The sequence below is a fragment of the Perissodus microlepis genome, chromosome 1 (genome assembly GCF_051167445.1).
Source record: "Perissodus microlepis isolate ML-2025 ecotype Zambia chromosome 1, ASM5116744v1, whole genome shotgun sequence".
In the NCBI taxonomy this organism is placed as follows: Eukaryota; Metazoa; Chordata; class Actinopteri; order Cichliformes; family Cichlidae; genus Perissodus; species Perissodus microlepis.
In genome coordinates, this window is record NC_140461.1 from 14606318 (window position 1) to 14626669 (window position 20352).

Sequence of the window (20352 nt, forward strand, 5' to 3'; positions counted from 1 at the left end):
AACAGCAGGTGATGTCTGGAGGCTAGTTTTTACCAGCAGCTTCAAACAGCACGGATGAAAATATGACACAGAGTCATTCCTGCAGGGAGGCTCTGCCTATAGCTTTTGCTCGCAGTGGTCAGATAAATAACCCTTCAGTCCCAGCACCACAGAATCGCAGCTTCCATCCTCTTCCAGAAAATAAGGCTATACATCTCTATCGCTATTTGCTTCCTTTCTCAACATAATGAAACCGCCTGTCAGTTGTTGGAAGCTTTTTCCTCAGTAAAAAAAAAAAACCCTCGTGAGATTTTACAGTAGGTGGCAGGAGGTGTTTTAAGCTAAACATCCAGTTTTGCTGGGTACTTTTCGCGTTATAGTGTAGTGACACTAGAAATAGAAGACACTGCCTGCCAGCATCAGAGCAACCAGTGCGTCTGTTGTGCAGTGTACTGGAAGAGCATTTTTTCTGCTCAGTGGAGCTGACACACACCAGCTGTACCTGGCACTGAGGTGGCTGCCGTGGCTAACCATGTCATCACCATGAATGGTGGGAAAGTGTGTGCGCCTGTGTGTGCCTGATGGCTTAGCGATCCACTGTGACGGCATTTAAAAACTGTGGGCAGTGACGACGACAGTATGTACAGGGAGTGCAGAATTATTAGGCAAATGAGTATTTTGTCCACATCATCCTCTTCATGCATGTTGTCTTACTCCAAGCTGTATAGGCTCGAAAGCCTACTACCAATTAAGCATATTAGGTGATGTGCATCTCTGTAATGAGAAGGGGTGTGGTCTAATGACATCAACACCCTATATCAGGTGTGCATAATTATTAGGCAACTTCCTTTCCTTTGGCAAAATGGGTCAAAAGAAGGACTTGACAGGCTCAGAAAAGTCAAAAATAGTGAGATATCTTGCAGAGGGATGCAGCAGTCTCAAAATTGCAAAGCTTCTGAAGCGTGATCATCGAACAATCAAGCGTTTCATTCAAAATAGTCAAGAGGGTCGCAAGAAGCGTGTGGAAAAACCAAGGCGCCAAATAACTGCCCATGAACTGAGAAAAGTCAAGCGTGCAGCTGCCAAGATGCCACTTGCCACCAGTTTGGCCATATTTCAGAGCTGCAACATCACTGGAGTGCCCAAAAGCACAAGGTGTGCAATACTCAGAGACATGGCCAAGGTAAGAAAGGCTGAAAGACGACCACCACTGAACAAGACACACAAGCTGAAACGTCAAGACTGGGCCAAGAAATATCTCAAGACTGATTTTTCTAAGGTTTTATGGACTGATGAAATGAGAGTGAGTCTTGATGGGCCAGATGGATGGGCCCGTGGCTGGATTGGTAAAGGGCAGAGAGCTCCAGTCCGACTCAGACGCCAGCAAGGTGGAGGTGGAGTACTGGTTTGGGCTGGTATCATCAAAGATGAGCTTGTGGGGCCTTTTCGGGTTGAGGATGGAGTCAAGCTCAACTCCCAGTCCTACTGCCAGTTTCTGGAAGACACCTTCTTCAAGCAGCGGTACAGGAAGAAGTCTGCATCCTTCAAGAAAAACATGATTTTCATGCAGGACAATGCTCCATCACACGCGTCCAAGTACTCCACAGCGTGGCTGGCAAGAAAGGGTATAAAAGAAGAAAAACTAATGACATGGCCTCCTTGTTCACCTGATCTGAACCCCATTGAGAACCTGTGGTCCATCATCAAATGTGAGATTTACAAGGAGGGAAAACAGTACACCTCTCTGAACAGTGTCTGGGAGGCTGTGGTTGCTGCTGCACGCAATGTTGATGGTGAACAGATCAAAACACTGACAGAATCCATGGATGGCAGGCTTTTGAGTGTCCTTGCAAAGAAAGGTGGCTATATTGGTCGCTGATTTGTTTTTGTTTTGTCTTTGAATGTCAGAAATGTATATTTGTGAATGTGGAGATGTTATATTGGTTTCACTGGTAAAAATAAATAATTGAAATGGGTATATATTTGTTTTTTGTTAAGTTGCCTAATAATTATGCACAGTAATAGTCACCTGCACACACAGATATCCCCCTAAAATAGCTAAAACTAAAAACAAACTAAAAACTACTTCCAAAAACATTCAGCTTTGATATTAATGAGTTTTTTGGGTTCATTGAGAACATGGTTGTTGTTCAATAATAAAATTATTCCTCAAAAATACAACTTGCCTAATAATTCTGCACTCCCTATATACTGTCGTCGTCAAAGCATAACGGGTGAGCGAGAAGGAAAGGAAAAGTATCATGGAGAGAGACTGTCAGCGTCCTTTAACAGACTTCATAGATCTGTCCCTGCTTTTTAGTGTGTGTCTGTTTGTGTGAGTTATTGACTCACAGATCTCCCTAAAGGAAAAGGCTATTAATGGTGACCTCAACAGAGAAGAGTCAGAAAGCGTGAGGACAGCAGGGATATGTGTGGAGAAACGACAACAAACAGGCAGTGCATGACGGAAGATGAAAGGTTAACACACCCACACACACATAGGTAATACTTTTAAAACCCTATTCACAAGTGACATAAATAATCATTTCTGCTGTCAGATATCAAAACACATGCATTCAAACAAAGAAGGCTTTCATTTCTCAGGCCCCTGTTGGATTACAGGCTATGTGGATGTGGCAGAGCAATGCTGCACACAATTACAGATCGGGGTTCTTGTTATCCCTAACCGCGGCAGCGCACGCAACAGTTGTCCACGTTTCATCAAGTTTTCATCTAACAGGCAAAAAGACAGGACAAACTGGGGGGTGGGAAGAGAGGAATGTTTGCATTTTGGTCACTTTTGTTTCCTGCTTTACAATTAAAGGGGAGAAAGAAAGTGAGGGAAGGGAGGAAGAATGGCTTCATTTTAAGAAGAGCTTATACAGTACAGGGCCATCAAGCAAATATGAAGCCCATCTCCAACCAAATCACCTCAGAATAACAGGTTTAATGGCATTTTCAGCTCCTGTAGCATGTAAAATATTAGGTGTGTCTTTAAGAAAAAAAAGGATTAATTAGTTTTTAAAGTGAAATAAAGCTACATTTTACCATTATGGTAAAAAAAAATAAAAAAAGAAGACTTCTAAATATCTCCAGCTCAACATCCAAACCTCCATCTGATTCCACCTTCCCCCAACCTTTCCCCTCCATTACCCCTTCCATAATCAACTCATCTTACGTTTCTCTCATCTTTCCCCATACCCCCCCCCCCCCCCTTCTCCCCCCCCCCCCCCCCCCACTCTGCTCTTCACCAGCTCATTGCCCATTCCTTCAGAGACGTGTCGGCCTTTCCAGCAGTACAACCATAGGATGATGAAAGCATGAGGGAGTAAAAGGATGGTAGGGTATAGAGAGGGGGGAGGCAGCAAAAAGGGTGTGGTGAGCAGAGATTGTGATGTGAAATGAAAGATCAAAACCCTCTAATCTCTGAAATGTCAGCTAACTAGGGAGAAAACACCCACCCGCAGACACACAGAGAGAGACAGAGGGAGCGAGCGAGCGCTAGTCTTACATTCCCACTTCAAGTTTAGCTTAAGGGTTTAATGCTTTCCAGGGTTGCAGACGTTCCACTGGTTAATCAGAAATGAAGCACGCAACGGTGACTCTGTTTGTCTGCAAATTTTAGACAATAATCTGATTTGGTGTGACTCACGACTAAGTCTAAGCAGGAGCTTGCGAACAGCTCGTGAACCTTTCTTTTCCAGCTGAAAGTAGGACACGAGAATTTCAGGTCAACGAGATGGCATATTCCTGGTATTCCTGTTATTTGTAGGTAATTTTTTATACCTCCAACTTCATCTGTTCACCTACTACACTAATCCTCATTTTCTTCTCTCTCCTTGTCCTCTTCCTCTCTATTTTGTTCTTCACTCAGTGGCAGAATCAGTCTGTGTTTCCTCACCTGTGAAACTAGGAGATGTCCTTGACTTACAAGGACAGTAGTGCACTCTGTGTGTGCATATGTGTGTGTGTATTCTGTACAAGGGAGCTGAAAAAAGTACATAACACACCTCTCTCCATCTGTCGTGACACTTACACTAGAAGAACAGTCGATATCAGAGCGACTGTCATTATGAGACATCATTGCCATGCGGTAAAATTAGATTACATGTAGCCTGAAGCTAATGGCATTCGCAAGACTGATGAATGCAACTGAAAACTAGCAACAAGCGATTCAATACAACTGATGAGCACACACACTTTGCCTGTAGGGCTGACCATTCATCAGCTATAGCATTCAGTTCTCTTCACGCCGCTGTGAATACATTGTGCTCAGTTTGCCCGAAATAAGGAACAATTTAATTTCCTTTGATTAGAGTAAAGGTAGATATGAACCACAGGGAAGCATCATGTGATGTAAGATACCAAAATTGACCTTTATGGTAAGGGAGACAAAAAAAGTCAGGCTCAGCTCAAACAAACCCAGTGCGACAAGGGTCACAGACAAAGAAGCTAAACAAGGCTGTCGTAGGACAAGTATACAGTATTTGGTACACGTTAAGGTCAAGGTCAAGATCAAGATCAAGGCCAAATTTATTTATATAGCACATTTCCAGGCAGACAATGCTGCACAAAGTGCTTAACAATATAAAAATGCCATTAAAAAGAAACAATATAAAACAATAATAACGATATAAAACAATGATAGGACAATAAAAGAATTAAAACAATAACTAAAACTATTAAATAAGTTAAATGGAATGGTTCTTATACAGCGCTTTTCTGCTCTACTTGAGCACTGAAAGCACTTTATACATCAACATCCACCCATTTACACGCCCATTGATACCAGACTGGAGTTGCCAGAGATCAAGCCACCAACCTTCCGTTTAGTCGACGGGTAGGGTCCTACCACAAGAATAGCACGAGCACAGGATTTGTTTCTGAGCAGAAACAAAAAAGCAGTAAGCAATTCTTGAAGCAATTCTGAGGTTTACAACTTAGTTCACTTCTGAATTTGTTTAGTAAACAAATTCCCAAACCCACGTCTGACTAAAACCAATCAAGTGAATCAAGTGGAACCAAAAACTACTGACAGAATATATTTGGGTTTTATAAGAGACTTCAAAAAGATGTGCAGTATACCCTTGATTATCGCAGGGGCTACGTTTCTGGACCCCCCATGATAGGTGAAAATCCACATACAGGGAGTGCAGAATTATTAGGCAAATGAGTATTTTGTCCACATCATCCTCTTCATGCATGTTGTCTTACTCCAAGCTGTATGGGCTCGAAAGCCTACTACCAATTAAGCATATTAGGTGACGTGCATCTCTGTAATGAGAAGGGGTGTGGTCTAATGGCATCAACACCCTATATCAGGTGTGCATAATTATTAGGCAACGTCCTTTCCTTTGGCAAAATGGGTCAAAAGAAGGACTTGACAGGCTCAGAAAAGTCAAAAATGGTGAGATATCTTGCAGAGGGATGCAGCAGTCTCAAAATTGCAAAGCTTCTGAAGCGTGATCATCGAACAATCAAGCGTTTCATTCAAAATAGTCAAGAGGGTCGCAAGAAGCGTGTGGAAAAACCAAGGCGCAAAATAACTGCCCATGAACTGAGAAAAGTCAAGCGTGCAGCCGCCAAGATGCCACTTGCCACCAGTTTGGCCATATTTCAGAGCTGCAACATCACTGGAGTGCCCAAAAGCACAAGGTGTGCAATACTCAGAGACATGGCCAAGGTAAGAAAGGCTGAAAGACGACCACCACTGAACAAGACACACAAGCTGAAACGTCAAGACTGGGCCAAGAAATATCTCAAGACTGATTTTTCTAAGGTTTTATGGACTGATGAAATGAGAGTGAGTCTTGATGGGCCAGATGGATGGGCCCGTGGCTGGATTGGTAAAGGGCAGAGAGCTCCAGTCCGACTCAGACGCCAGCAAGGTGGAGGTGGAGTACTGGTTTGGGCTGGTATCATCAAAGATGAGCTTGTGGGGCCTTTTCTGGTTGAGGATGGAGTCAAGCTCAACTCCCAGTCCTACTGCCAGTTTCTGGAAGACACCTTCTTCAAGCAGTGGTACAGGAAGAAGTCTGCATCCTTCAAGAAAAACATGATTTTCATGCAGGACAATGCTCCATCACACGCGTCCAAGTACTCCACAGCGTGGCTGGCAAGAAAGGGTATAAAAGAAGAAAAACTAATGACATGGCCTCCTTGTTCACCTGATCTGAACCCCATTGAGAACCTGTGGTCCATCATCAAATGTGAGATTTACGAGGAGGGAAAACAGTACACCTCTCTGAACAGTGTCTGGGAGGCTGTGGTTGCTGCTGCACGCAATGTTGATGGTGAACAGATCAAAACACTGACAGAATCCATGGATGGCAGGCTTTTGAGTGTCCTTGCAAAGAAAGGTGGCTATATTGGTCGCTGATTTGTTTTTGTTTTGTTTTTGAATGTCAGAAATGTATATTTGTGAATGTGGAGATGTTATATTGGTTTCACTGGTAAAAATAAATAATTGAAATGGGTATATATTTGTTTTTTGTTAAGTTGCCTAATAATTATGCACAGTAATAGTCACCTGCACACACAGATATCCCCCTAAAATAGCTAAAACTAAAAACAAACTAAAAACTACTTCCAAAAACATTCAGCTTTGATATTAATGAGTTTTTTGGGTTCATTGAGAACATGGTTGTTGTTCAATAATAAAATTATTCCTCAAAAATACAACTTGCCTAATAATTCTGCACTCCCTGTAGTGTTTGATTATTTTTATATATATCTCGACCAGGTGGTGCAGGGCGTTTTGCATATAAAGTGCGTGAATAGCCTTGAGCCGTAGGCTGGATCAACGATTCGGTGTTTGGTGGTAACAATTCAATTTGTACACCTTCAAACGACACATCAAATGTAGTTTGATTTAATATTCGTTTAATATATTTTTAAAATTAATTTAAATCGCTATTAATTTTTTAGGCTAGAAAATGCTCATTTTACCACAAAAATAATTGAAAAACACGTATTAGTTAGAAAAAAAATGTAATATCTTTGGGCTGCAGAAACCTGACATATAATGAAATTCCTGCAATATAAATTTACGGCTAAATCTGTGATGTGGTGAGTTTGCGAAAGTTGAATGGCAATATGACGTGAGAATAATGAGACGCAGATTTAAAGCAAAGACTGAAAATGTGTTTGCTGACATAAACTGTGTTTCTTTTTTTATACTAAATTAAAATGCTTATTTTTAATTTTGCATAATAGCAAATACCCAGCTGCTATTATTTTGACTCATCTGGTACTGTTACAGCATAGCAGTTGTCTCCCTGCCGCTGTATATTGTACTGTACATACACATAAATATATTCTTATTTAAATAAAATATATCCATAAAAACACAATACTATGAGTGAAGGAGAGCTGCATTATAATATTTGTTCGTACTGATGGACTCTCTCATATATACTCTCATTGCAGACTCCAGGGGTTTGCAGTAGGAGTCAATTAAAGACACTCCCCACTGTAATTACACAATGTTAGATATACTAGGCCACAGGGACACAAGTGTTTGTGTGTTTGTCCTTCCTCCCCTTGTCATCTTCCCCTCCCACTCCTTTACACTCTTTTCATCTCCACCTGGGGGTGTTTTCAGGGAGGGGTTCATTAAATTCGAAATCCCCCTTTGGTCTCTCTAAGAGGTGAAATACACAAATCACTTAACTGCGATGATATGTGAGGTTGAATGTAAATTAAAGAAAGACAATTACTTGACAGATATTTTTTATACCAACTTAGCAAGTAAGTCCATTTTAGAAAATCATTTTATCATAATCTGCAAAAAAAAAAGAAATGAAAAACTGAAATGAAAAAAAAAAATACTGTCTCCGATTTGTCTACTTGCCATCATTCCTCTGTGGTTTTGTCTCTTTTTGTATCCGGCTGGCTTCGGGTGAACAAAACTGCTGACACATCGGAAACCTGCTCTGCCAGATTCAATCAATAGAAAGACACCATCTCGCTCGTTCTCTCTCTCTCTCTCTCTCCCTATAACAAACACACACACACACACACACACACACAGGAACACTTGCCGACATATACAGAAGAAAAAGCCTCAACAAATGGGGAAACAACAAACACAGATACCTTCACACAGCTGAGGTGTCTGATACAATAAAGTAATTAGCAACCTATCGGGCTCTGTCCATAAAAATGACTAATTCATTTCTATATTTCTCATGGTGGCAACAAGAACACTCAAAGTGATACTGAAACTAAGTTCATGTTTAGGGCATGAATTGGAGAAGTCCGAGATGTATTGGAAAGACAACAGCACACAGAGTCACAACTGGTGGTCAGTGGTGCATGTTTAATGCCCTGGTGCTTGTGCATTAGGATAATATGCAAAAACCTCTACAAGACTGTTAATGTGAGACCTGGTGAGAATGCCTCAGTAACAGCAGTCTGACAGTTATTATAGAGGAACGTCAAGTATGTATTCATAAAGTACACATTACATATGTGTGCTTAAAGGTGCAAAACCAACAGCAGCAGTCTACAGAGAAGCAGAGAAAAGTGATATGATCTTACAAGTGTTTCTTAACCAAAGTGAGCGAATGCTTAGATGTCATACAGTTCTGGATGTCTGACTCCTACAGTGAGGTGACCACAAAGCTCTGTTCAGTGTGGGAGGCATTTTGCTGGTGACCTGTTATTCTTGTCCCCTTAGAGTGAGGGGTCAAAACTCAATAAATCAATACAAAGTTGTAGCGACTGATCCTCATTATGCTGAGATGAAACATTTGTATACTTTTACTGAGCCTTTCAAGTACTTTTTGCATTAATCTTATGATTAGTGAATCACTCATTCTCCTCTTCAAAACATCATCTGTGTCACATCTGTATGGGATGAGTGAAAACTGGATGGTTTGATTAATATGAAAATCATGTGCTATGGCCTCTGCAGGCACTAGATCTTAACCCAACTGAACACCTGTTGGAAAACTTGGACTGCTTTTATTATTTAGAATAAAAATATTTGGTCTGTTACAATGGTCACTGTTTTAGGTGAGGTTATAGAGTATTGAACTATATTTTCATGACAGAGACATAAGAGAGCACATACCTCTACTCAATCAGTCAGGCTTGCTGGCTCTGAAAATTTGCAAAATCTTTGGGAATGAGGTGTTTGCAACTTTGAGAAAACATGACCAAAATTACTGCAACCACAAGCTTGGAGTCCTTTTGCCTTTGGGGTTGTTTCAAAGACAGAGACCCAAACACACGGAGTCAGTATGCTATCCGTTTTCTATCACTTTCCCATTAAATGGCGTCAACTTGGCCTTTACGTGCAATCTGTTTGTGATAATGCACCATTTAACTGTGATAAACTGGAGAAAATCACAAATCTGTTGCTCTCTACGTACACTGAAATTCACATTGCTACTTTCATCTGAAATCTAGCCAATATCTCATAGTTTGGTAACAGAAATTCAAAAATTCCTCCTCAATAACTACTGACAAAGCTGCCGCAGGGCAGTGGTTTAACCACAAAATCACATAGGCACTTGGCAACCTTGTTTTTAAACATGAATATAACCAGAATACAACGAGTCGAGCGGGGTCCCCTACTGCAAAAAGACACACCAGGGGTCTCCAAACAGAGGTCTCCAAAGTCCTCGAGAGCTACTGTTCTGCAGCTTTGCAATGCACTCCTACTCCAACGCAGCTGAATCAAATGGTAGAAATACCTCTTCAGCGTGCCATAAAGTTTAGCAAAGGCCTGGTAACAAGCCATTCATTTGATTGAGGTGTGTTGGAACAAGGATGCATCTAAAAGCTGCAGGACAGTAGCTCTTGAGGACTGGAGTTGCTGTAGACCGGTTGGTTGCAATGTGCTACCATCAATTTTTCCTAGCGGTAGTGAGGTTGTCATCCTATTTTAGTCTGTTTATTCTTAATACTGGATCAATTTACTATTGTCTTTTGTAAAATCTACTTAGAAAAGTGTTACCATTTAGAATGAAAAGTGTGCATGTAATAAGCTTAAGCGTCAGCCTACACCTTTTCGGTCAATAATCTGTGCTCTTCCCATTGAATTTTTGATTGCTGAGATTTATTTATTTATATAATATCCAATTATATAAATAAAAAAATGTTAATATAAATATGAGTTCCAATAATTACAATCATTACTCTAGTCTGACTAAGTAAGGCAGTTGGATGTAAATGCATATTTAGTCTGCAGACATGATGCCACCACAAACTTTCTTATCAGCACCAAGTTGAATAACTCTAAGTGCAAATATATAACCCCATTTACAAAATGCTGGGACTTTTAATTATTTACAATTTAATAACAGGTTTCAGTTCAAAACTGAATTCTGCTTTTATTTACATTTACCACAGTGCCTAGCGTATAGTGTGGAAGTGGGCTACACAAATGATTATCTTTGTCTTATGCAAGAAAGTTCATAAAGTTTTAATGTTATCATTAAAAAAAACTACTGCAACTTAGTGTTTAGGAATAAATTATAGCCTACAATATAAGTTGTTTTTGTTTTGTTTTTTATAACAGCATGTCTAATTTGTGCTCCTTTTGTCTATGCACGGGAAGCAGAGATGACACAATGGAGAGAATAAAACGCATGCGTGTTTATCTGCATCCACACACACAAAGTCTTATTTGTGTTCCTGACGAGTTGCTGATGTTTAACAAGAGGAAGCACAGCATGAATGCCCATTAAAGGGAAAATAACAGAAACCAGAAACAAAATGCTACCGAGCTCTCATCCACTATGGGACAACAAATAAGTGCACATAAAAAACACAAACACGCGATTATTTCCTGTCCCTGACTCTAAAAATAATCCTCTTCACAATAAGGTACAGCAAATAGGCTTTTTGGGTTTCTGAGAAAATTCATGCTCATTTCCACTTAAAAAGATTGCAGGAACACAAATGTTACCCATACAAACACACACACAAACACACACACAGAAGAGTGAGAAGTTGATAGTCAAGGAAGGTGTGACTCACTGTCCCTGAACAGCACTCGCTGTTTCATGCTTGGCTGTGGTTTAAGAGGAGACTGAGAAAGAAAGAGATGAGAGACAGATGAGAGGGAGACTGAGGGAACGAAGCCTGCAGAAACTCATTTATATTCAGGATGGAAATAAAAGGACTGATGGTTAAGCATTCTTCCGCTGGATACTTTACAGGCTGCAGTTGCCCTCCCCCACCCTCCCCCACCCTCCACAAGACAAGGAAGTTTTACCTAACTCGCTAATGACCTGCAGACAGGTGAACAGGAAGAGAGGACGGGTGGGTGGACGAGTGCGTACTTGAACCCTGTATTGTAGCTGTACCATTAGAAATTCTATATTTACAGCCGTATTTCATGAACAAAAGCACCGATTGCAAACCTGATCACCATTTCTGAGGCTAACACTTTGCTCTTAGCTTTTTCTTCCTGTAAAAGTATAGACAATATGATTACATTTTTTAGACTCAGATATACAGGCCATTTGGCTAAGGGACAGAAAATGTGTGGCCTTTAAGCACAGTGATGTTAATATTATCACTCCTTATCATCCAAATTAACTGTAAAAGCTGAAAATAACTTTCATGTACACGGTGCCATTAAATCCCTGCAAACAGCAGGGGACATGGGAAATTGTCAATTTACCAAAGTGAAAATATACCGTTTACCCCATGACATCACTGATGAAAGGTTTCACCTGCATATCGCAGTATATGGAAACCTGGGACTGTTCAAAGAATTTAGTCATAGCTTTGCTACTACTTTTTGCAAGCAAATGGTCAGACTGTTGATACATGCTAACAACAGTGTAAACAACAATTTTCTCCATGTATTTTTCTTTTAATATGATGCCCTTATACTATTTTTTTGCACTTATTAAGGCGATAGCTGAGGGATCTTAAATAGAGGAAAATACAATTATACATTTCTCAGTGTTTTTAATTATGTGACAAATAATCCATACAGTGGGGAACAGCACAAAAAAGCTAATTCCAAATTACTGTGTATATGACTGAATGTATGCAAGAGTAACCTGTGTGGAAGTGTAGAAGTGTTAAGGCTTCTAAACAGGGCACAGCCTCATCCAGGAAACATCATGTAACCTACAAGGCAGATGACCAGAGAAATTTACCCAAATACACGGTTTGGGAAAATGGCTTAAAATACTCACAATTATTTAGCCAACACCCAAACATAAGGTCCAAATTATAACAAAGTAGCTAACAAAAAAGCTACTTTCAGTGGCAGACTGGCCATCTGGAATACCTACAGTCTGCTTCCCAAGGGGGCAGGAGAACTGTTATAACCAGATTAAACAATGTCCCAAAGCTGTTTGGTCTCATATTTGTCTGTCCAATCAGTTACAAACAAATGTGTGCCTGTGTGTGTGTGTGCATGTGTGTGTTAGCAGTCTTTATTATTATTTTTAAAAAGCGGTAAATAAGGAATCAGACTGTATGTCTTTAAAATATTTAGAGTTAATTTGAAACATTTTAAGAAAACTATATCCATGTAGGCAGAAAACTTTAGTATTATAGTATTCGTATTATAATATCAGTGATATTAATGTGTTGCAGATAGTGTGGTTTTGGCCCAGGTATTTGGAATGAGATCAGATAAAGGTGTGAATAAAATAATGCAATTACCCTATAAAAGCACATTTTTTATGACACAGGGTATTTTAAAATTGAACAGGCAACATGGTTCACCGTTTAATAGTAGGCTGATCCTTCATTTAATACATAGTCTTTATATGTCCTGTGTGAGATAACTAATAAAAGCATCATGAGTACAGGAGTGATGATGATTAGCGATGATAAACCCACAGGTTAATGGAAGGCAAGTGACCAATCAGTGCAAGAAAAATGTCAACATGTACGCATATAATTATGCTGCCCTCTGTTTTCAAATGCAAAACAAATACATCACAAATCATTACATTTTTCACAAGGGATTAAAAAGGTGTAACAGCCAAAGATTTAAGGATTTCCCTCCCTTCTTTCACAGACATTTTTGTGTAAATAGAAAATCTTTACTCTGATTAAACATGTGAAATATATTTTCATTTGAGAGAGGATTGTGTAACATGACAACAACATGCTAAAGTACAATTCACTATTGAAATATCCCATTAAAAAACCCTTTTATTACAGAGCTGAGCAGACTGAGCAGGCTGAAATGCTTGGTGGAAGGTCAGGATGCAATCCATGACCTCATGTTGGAACACATGCACAGAACGTTTTACTTCAACAGGTCTTTGCCAGGTCACTGTGCTGGTGTGAAAGGCTAATCTGCGAAAGACAGCTTAGGAAACGCACTTCCTGGAACATCCCTCTAGAGGAAAGTCTGGAGGAAATTAAACAAAATACACAAATACTCACACTTTGGCACGTTATCGCGCTCTATCCCTGTCTACATTCCTCTTAACCACCAAAGAACAGTAATTACTGTAGATGCCGGAGCGACAGAGGAGAGAGCAGTGCCAGTATGAGGGATGATAAAGGAGACGAGAGAGAGAGAGATAGCGGCTGCTGCAGCCAAAAGCTTCTCATTAAGCTAACCCTACCCCCAGCTCAAACATGTAGCATACATCCCCGTCTTCTACAGCACACTGCAGGTCAAATCAATTTGCAGAATTTTAAATCTGGCATGCAGATTTATCAAAAACTCAAAACAATTTATAGTCAGTCCTTTCAGAGTGTCCCTTTTTTCTGTGTCCTCCACTCTTCTTCTCCAAATCTCCTCAACCCTGTTTCTGATCTTGATTGTTGAAATCTTTTTCCTCACAAGCTCTCTTTTTTCTGCATCTTCTCCTATTTCCTTCCCTTTCCCATGGCCCGCCAGTCATTTCAGCGCCTTGTTTTCTTTCCTTCCCCCCTTCTTCATCTTCTTCTCCTCACCTCTTCCCCACGAGAGCCCACACACATGCAGCCAATCTAAGTCAATTAAACAAATGGTTTTTTGCTCTCTTTTCACATTATACTGTCTGTGACTTCATCCATGATGATGGACTCCAAGTCATTACACAAAGCTGTACGTGTGTGTGAGATTTTGCAAAGCCTAAGCTAATTAGGTAGAACCCATGGCACTGGCAGCTACAACAGCAGATCAGGGAAATGCTGAAGAGATAAGGCCGAGCATACTAAGACATACACAAGAGGATTATTTTAATGATTTCAAACGCCGGATACAGGCAAACATGCATCCATAAGAGCAAAAGGAAACATTATGGTACAGGCAAAAACATTAAAATGCAATATTCTCATTTATATACATCCCCTCTCCTTCCTGCATACATGCATCTGCATTCCTTAGTCGATCCGTTTAGAAAAAATGTGAAGTTTTACTTCATTCACCCATGCAAAAAGTTTGGTAAGTGACAACCTTTCCATTTGTTACGCTACCGTAGTTTGATGGCGTCTGCATCCCACTTAGCTGCTCAACAGATGGCCAATAAATATAAGGAAAAGCCGTGAGAGTAAATTACTCCTACACAGAAACAACAAGTTACACTCACACACCTACAGCGCACATCTGTCTACACGCAGATTTACTCCTACACACAGATATACACAAGTTACATTACAGCAAGCAAACACACCAAAAATTATAACGACCAAAAAATAAGAATCAACACAAACACACACACATGTTCCTCATTCCTGCTGCTATAATTGAAGGTGAAGCAGTTTCAGCAGGGGTGTAAATTTATTGGCGCCACACTCCACACATGACATCAGGTGGTGGTGATATGTGTGTGTGTGTGTGCCTCCATGATAAATTGTAACTATATATGGGAAATAAACAATACAACATACTTTTCCATAGAGAGCTGCCCTGCTTCCACCTTGGTCAGAGAGGTAGGTAGAAGTGTGTGTGTGCGTGTGTTTTTCCCAGGAGTCTCAGTTACGGCCTCATGCACACAGAGCCATAAATACAGCTACTTCAAACCTTTTATCAAGCAGAGTAGGTGCGAGTAGGTACATGTTCCTATCCCTCTTCTGCTCGTTTCTGACGTTTTCTTCTCACATTCTTTTTACCCCCCCCCCCCAATATTCTCTCTCACTCTCACTCTCTCAATAGATGAGCCAGTTTTTTCTTTAAGCTCACATTAAATAAAAGACAGAACAGCCAGAACAGAACTCCAACAGTAAGGAGGTCTTAAAGAGTCCTCTGATAAACAGCTGTATGCACCATATTAGGGACACAGCCCAAAGTACTGCAGACAAACACAAACACCTGCTGTGTCCCGGAGACGTGTGTGAAGCTGGATTCGTGGTCCCACAGTGATGTTTCTTGTAGCTTTTTGGCTATGCAGAAAAGATTATGGGTATTCACCCAATGCAGGGACTACAGTAACGCGCATGTGTGCAAAGCCTACAGTGTGTCACCTCAACACAGGGATGCTATGCACAGTTTGATTACAGAATACTTGAAGCAGGTAGCTTGAACAAGTAAGGAAATGGGAGTGGAGATTTCCAGCAATCAAAAAAGGATGCACAGACGATTGTTTTCAACACTCCATTTCACTTCACTGCAAAAGACATTCTTTTCTGTTCGGCAGCAGCAAAACACCCTCTGAAGCTTCCACCATTTCCCTAAACCAAACAAAGTGCTTCCAGTAGTTCGAACACATTTGAAGTAAACTGCATCTATGTATTTAAGGGCAACTTCTCCCCCCTCCACTGTGTGACAATGTCTCCAGGTAGCTACTATAGATGAGGCATTTCTAGCTCATGTTTCAGCACTTCCCCCATTATTAATACTAAAATCTTATATTTTCATCAAGCACGAACTGCATATTCACTAATAATTATCTTCAGACTACACATTAAACCACCCACTCATCTCTGTGCATAATGCTACAGTAAGCATTACTGTATGCACACTGCTCAAAATCATTAACATCATCTTAAAGTACAAACTGTATTTTTATGCTTTAAAGCGCGAGACTTTTCTATGATGTTTCTGAGTTACTTTAAGTGAAGATTTTAAAATTCAAAAGGTGGCACTGGACTGTTAGAACAGCCCTGTGAGGTGTCTTTAAAGAGCTATTTATAACCCTCATATCAAAAGCTAAACTTGGGCAGAGAGGGAACGAGAAGGGCGAATGTCAATGAAGAAGAGAAATGATAGGCGGCGCAGAGCAAACGGGTGAGGCCGAGAGAGGAAAAAAACAAGACGCACAGAGCCAGGTTCAGGAAGACAGAGAGGGGTGAGAGAGTGTGTTTTTTATGGGGTAACATGTCGGTCATGTAAGGAGTTTGTGTGAGAAATGGGTCTCAGTGCACCAAAGGCTGATGCAGCATAACAATAAGTTCACACGCAGGCTCGCAGGCTGGTTAGAGAACACACACATACACGCATACATTTACCTAAGCAATACACACAAGTATAGGCAAAGACGAACTAACCACATAAGCACAAAAAGAAATTCACACATAAATACAAATATGTGCAAGTATCTAAGATGAGACGCACACACACACACACACACACACACTGCAGAGTGGGGAAGTTGCTTTAAAGAAACAATGAAAGCAGCACAGTTAGAGCTTCCATGTTTGCGCTTATTATACTGCTGCAGTCTGATAAAAAAACAGCACATGGACAGACACGATGCATGCCCACTGCAGTCTTCCTGCATGCAGACCTTCTACTGAGGAGGCGTTCCTGAAGATGTTGCTCTTCTGTTTCCATGTTTGTCGTCACCATCGTGCTGCAGAAAGAATCTGATAAGCTGCTCCGTGATAGTGTTACGAGAACACGTTAGGTGTCTAAAACCTTTCCCCAGCACTGTGAATACACAGACTGTACACAGTACACAGTGGTAGCACACACAAATACAACTCTCCCTACTTCCCTCCTTGCTCCTCTTGCTGCTCTTAAGAGCAGTAATGATGATGTGGGACTGCTTCCTTGTGTGCGTCAGCGTGCATGTATGTTTCTGTACGACACTATTAGCACACAGGATAGAGCAGCTATTAGCCTAAAGAATGGTTTTATGGCACAAAAGAAAACAAACCCCCACACGAGAGGAACTCCAACACACACGTATACATACACAAATGCCCATACACGCACACACAGCACACTCACAGTAATGACCTGTTTTGTTAAGCACAGTGAATGCTCCAAGTACACAATAATAAACTCCTCATTTCTTATGTACTAGGACCATTAAAAAGAGCGACCACAAGAGGAGGAGACGGGAAGAAGAAAGGGCTGCATTAAAAAGAATAATGAGCAAAGAGAGAGACAAAAATATAAGGACAGGCAGAAGTGCACAGAGTAGGTCTGACTGTCCTTACATTGTTGTAAACATACAGTAGGTAGAAACAACAGAGGCAGGGGAGGTAAAGCAAATATGAAACATAAGAGAGCAAAAGTGGAATGAAGGACTCCTTTGCACTACAAATACAGCTGTTGGCCATGCAATCACAGTGCCCCCTATTGGCAGACGATAAGTCACCATTTTGGATAGTGGCACGTTTATTTATTAGCCCATCTTATTGAAGGTGAGATTTTAAATTAATCAATCAATCAATCAATCAAAGGTAGTTAAAAAGGTTTCACATCAGTATGCAGCACATTACAGATAATGCACGCTGCAGGACAGCCATTTCTCCCTGATATTTCTCAGACACACTAAACCACTGCTTTCTGTGCCACCTCGTCTGGTTTCATAGACAGCTCATGTGGCATTAGGAAGGACGCCACACTTATGTGTTTCTTGATTCATGATTATGAATGACTGATAACCCAACTGTACCAGACCCAAAGATTTAGTCCAATGGATCACATATGACCACATCAGTATATGATGGCAGTGTATGATTTAGTACATAAGAGATGCAGAGAGTGTAAATAAGCAGCGTTAGCGATTACTCAGCCGTCATTTCACAGCCTCGTAAGATCTGATCACGTGTATATTACCAAGGTAAAAGGTGTGAGCATGAATGGCTTTACTCTTAAAATTTAATGACTATATAGTGAATTTCATTGACATTATAAACTCTTTACGAATAAGTCATATCCAACAAAACTCAGCTGTTATACGAGGCACAGGTCTGCATGCCAAATATCCAGATTTGCAGGCTTCAAGTGATTGTTTTGAAGATGGTACTTGGCCTTGAGGCGACTGATGTTGTGAATTGGTGCTATATAAATAAAATTGAATTGACTTCTTTATTTTACTTTATAATTTAAGCTTTTAAAGGTCAGTGAGCACTGCCTGTCGAAATCTTGTGTTTTCTAGACAAACATGTCACATGCAGAGGCTCAACCAAGGAAAAGAGAGCAAAACAAATTGATGGACATAAAGGCGACGTCCGATCTGACAGCCATTTTAAAACAAAGTGCTTCTACAAAAACAAGGCACTCCTGTACTTTACATTCCTCTCCATTAGCCAATCTTTTGAATACAGGCCTTTGTGGCTGGGCTTACAAAGGAGAAAAAAGCCTGTTGTCTGTCTGTAGGTTGCTGGTGTCTCCAGTCAGACGCTGAGTCACTGTACTGTGGCACAAATGCTCTAATTGTAAACACCCCCTGGTGAGTGAACCTGGTGAGTGACCTGTGAGCGACCCTAACCAAAGGAAAACTTTCCACTAAGAAGAATTACCAGTAATAATATGTGTCACATATACCGGTGATGAGATCACCTTAAACAACATTAACAGCAGCAATTTCTGCAACTAAATATTTCCAGTCACAGCTGATCACTCTTTTATATCAGCTTAGAGGAAATTAAATCATTCTGAAGTTTAGAACACATGCAACTCTGGGTTTTTGTGGGTTTTCTCAAGTAAACAGCTAATTTCTCTTGAATTAAGGTCATAATTGAGATTTTTCCATATATCTCTCACCACTCTTTCGTAGAAACTTGTGTGCGTTGTACCACTCAGCTTGAGTTTCTGTTGACGGATGGAGGTGCTGACATCTTGTTCTTCGTGCATGATTCTAAATGTATTGCTCTTTCAATGATGCCGAGACTTTTTCGCCCACTGACAACAAAACAGGAACAAGCCGTGATTTTCCCACCGCTTTTCATAAATGGGGAAGACTCTTATACTGGTATGTGAAGCTTTCCCTTCTCCAAACATAAAGCTTCTGCTTTACACCAAAACCTCCATCTTAGCCACATGTGTCCACAGAACAGTCTACTAACAGCAGTCTGGTTTGTTTATACGATCTTCAGCGAAATGTAAAAGAGCAACAAAAAAAACCCCAAAACACTTTTGCCCTTTCTCGCCTTACGAGTACAGTATTTGAAATACATCCACAGCTATCTGTTGAAAAAAAAAAAACAACCACTGATTAAATCTGACTTCCTTTGAGTCGAATGTAAATGACGCTTTATATGTAGAAAAGTTGGATGAAGAAAGTTGGTGTATTTTGTTTCGATCATGACAGTTTTTTGTAAGAAGTGCTTATTTGCACCTTTGTGTTATCAAAAGGCTCATAATCATTCAAGAAACACGCATGCAATCACTGTGGTGGGAAAAACACAGTGAACACGCACACAAGATGGAATTCAAACACAATGAAATGACGAGGAGTCACACAAGCTAACAGAAAACAGAGGAAGAGCAGATTGCAGATAAACACACAGGAGTTTGTGGTTTCAGTTCCACCGAAGACAGCTGGTACGTTTTAAGAGAGTGAGACCTGAAGTTGTTCTGGGAATACATAAACACAGGGGATCTGATTACGAATGCTCGGAAGATCTCAGACGCGCGGTGGAATAAGTCAAGGAGGAGGTGATGTGTCTTTTTATGGAGGTACACGGGATTTGATTGCGTATTCATGTGCATGATGAGGATGTCAAGGTGTTCTTACTATGCAGAAAAGCAAACGTGCATTTAGCTGACCTTGGCAATGAGGCTGAGGGGTTCTTGGCAGGAAGGTGGCAGTGCTGATCCCATTTCCTGTAACAGGTCAGGTACTTCCTGTTGCAGGTACAGCTCTAACATGGACGCCAGCTGAGAAAGACCTTGTTTCTTCTTCTCAGGCATAGAAGTTAGATCTGTAAAAACATTTTTTAAAAAAATCATACAAATGTAGTTGAAACACTTCATAAAATCCAGGTATTCTGGTGTAAAAATGTAACGTTCTTTAAGGTGATGATGTGAGGACTCCTAAAACTTGCACTCAAATTTGCCTGTAAATGGACCTAAATTGATATTTTATAACATATGATGCAGGTTTTCACTAATTTCTAGTATCTAACAGTTGTATTTGTTAATATATAAAGTTGGTACAATGTTTGACGCCATCTGCTAAATCACATTTGTAAAGGGACTTTCAATCTCAATGAGACTTTTGCCAGATACAGGGAGTGCAGAATTATTAGGCAAGTTGTATTTTTGAGGAATAACTT

General features: G+C 40.4%; 1 protein-coding gene across 1 annotated transcript in view; it reads right to left on the reverse strand.

Moving 5' to 3' along the window:
- Window positions 1–20352, reverse strand: part of smyd3 (SET and MYND domain containing 3) — a 96716-nt gene that overhangs the window by 44461 nt on the left and 31903 nt on the right. The window contains exon 5 of the mRNA XM_084931159.1: window positions 19844–19998. Within this exon, the coding sequence (XP_084787285.1) occupies window positions 19844–19998 (155 nt within the window). The remainder of the gene's footprint in view (window positions 1–19843; window positions 19999–20352) is intronic.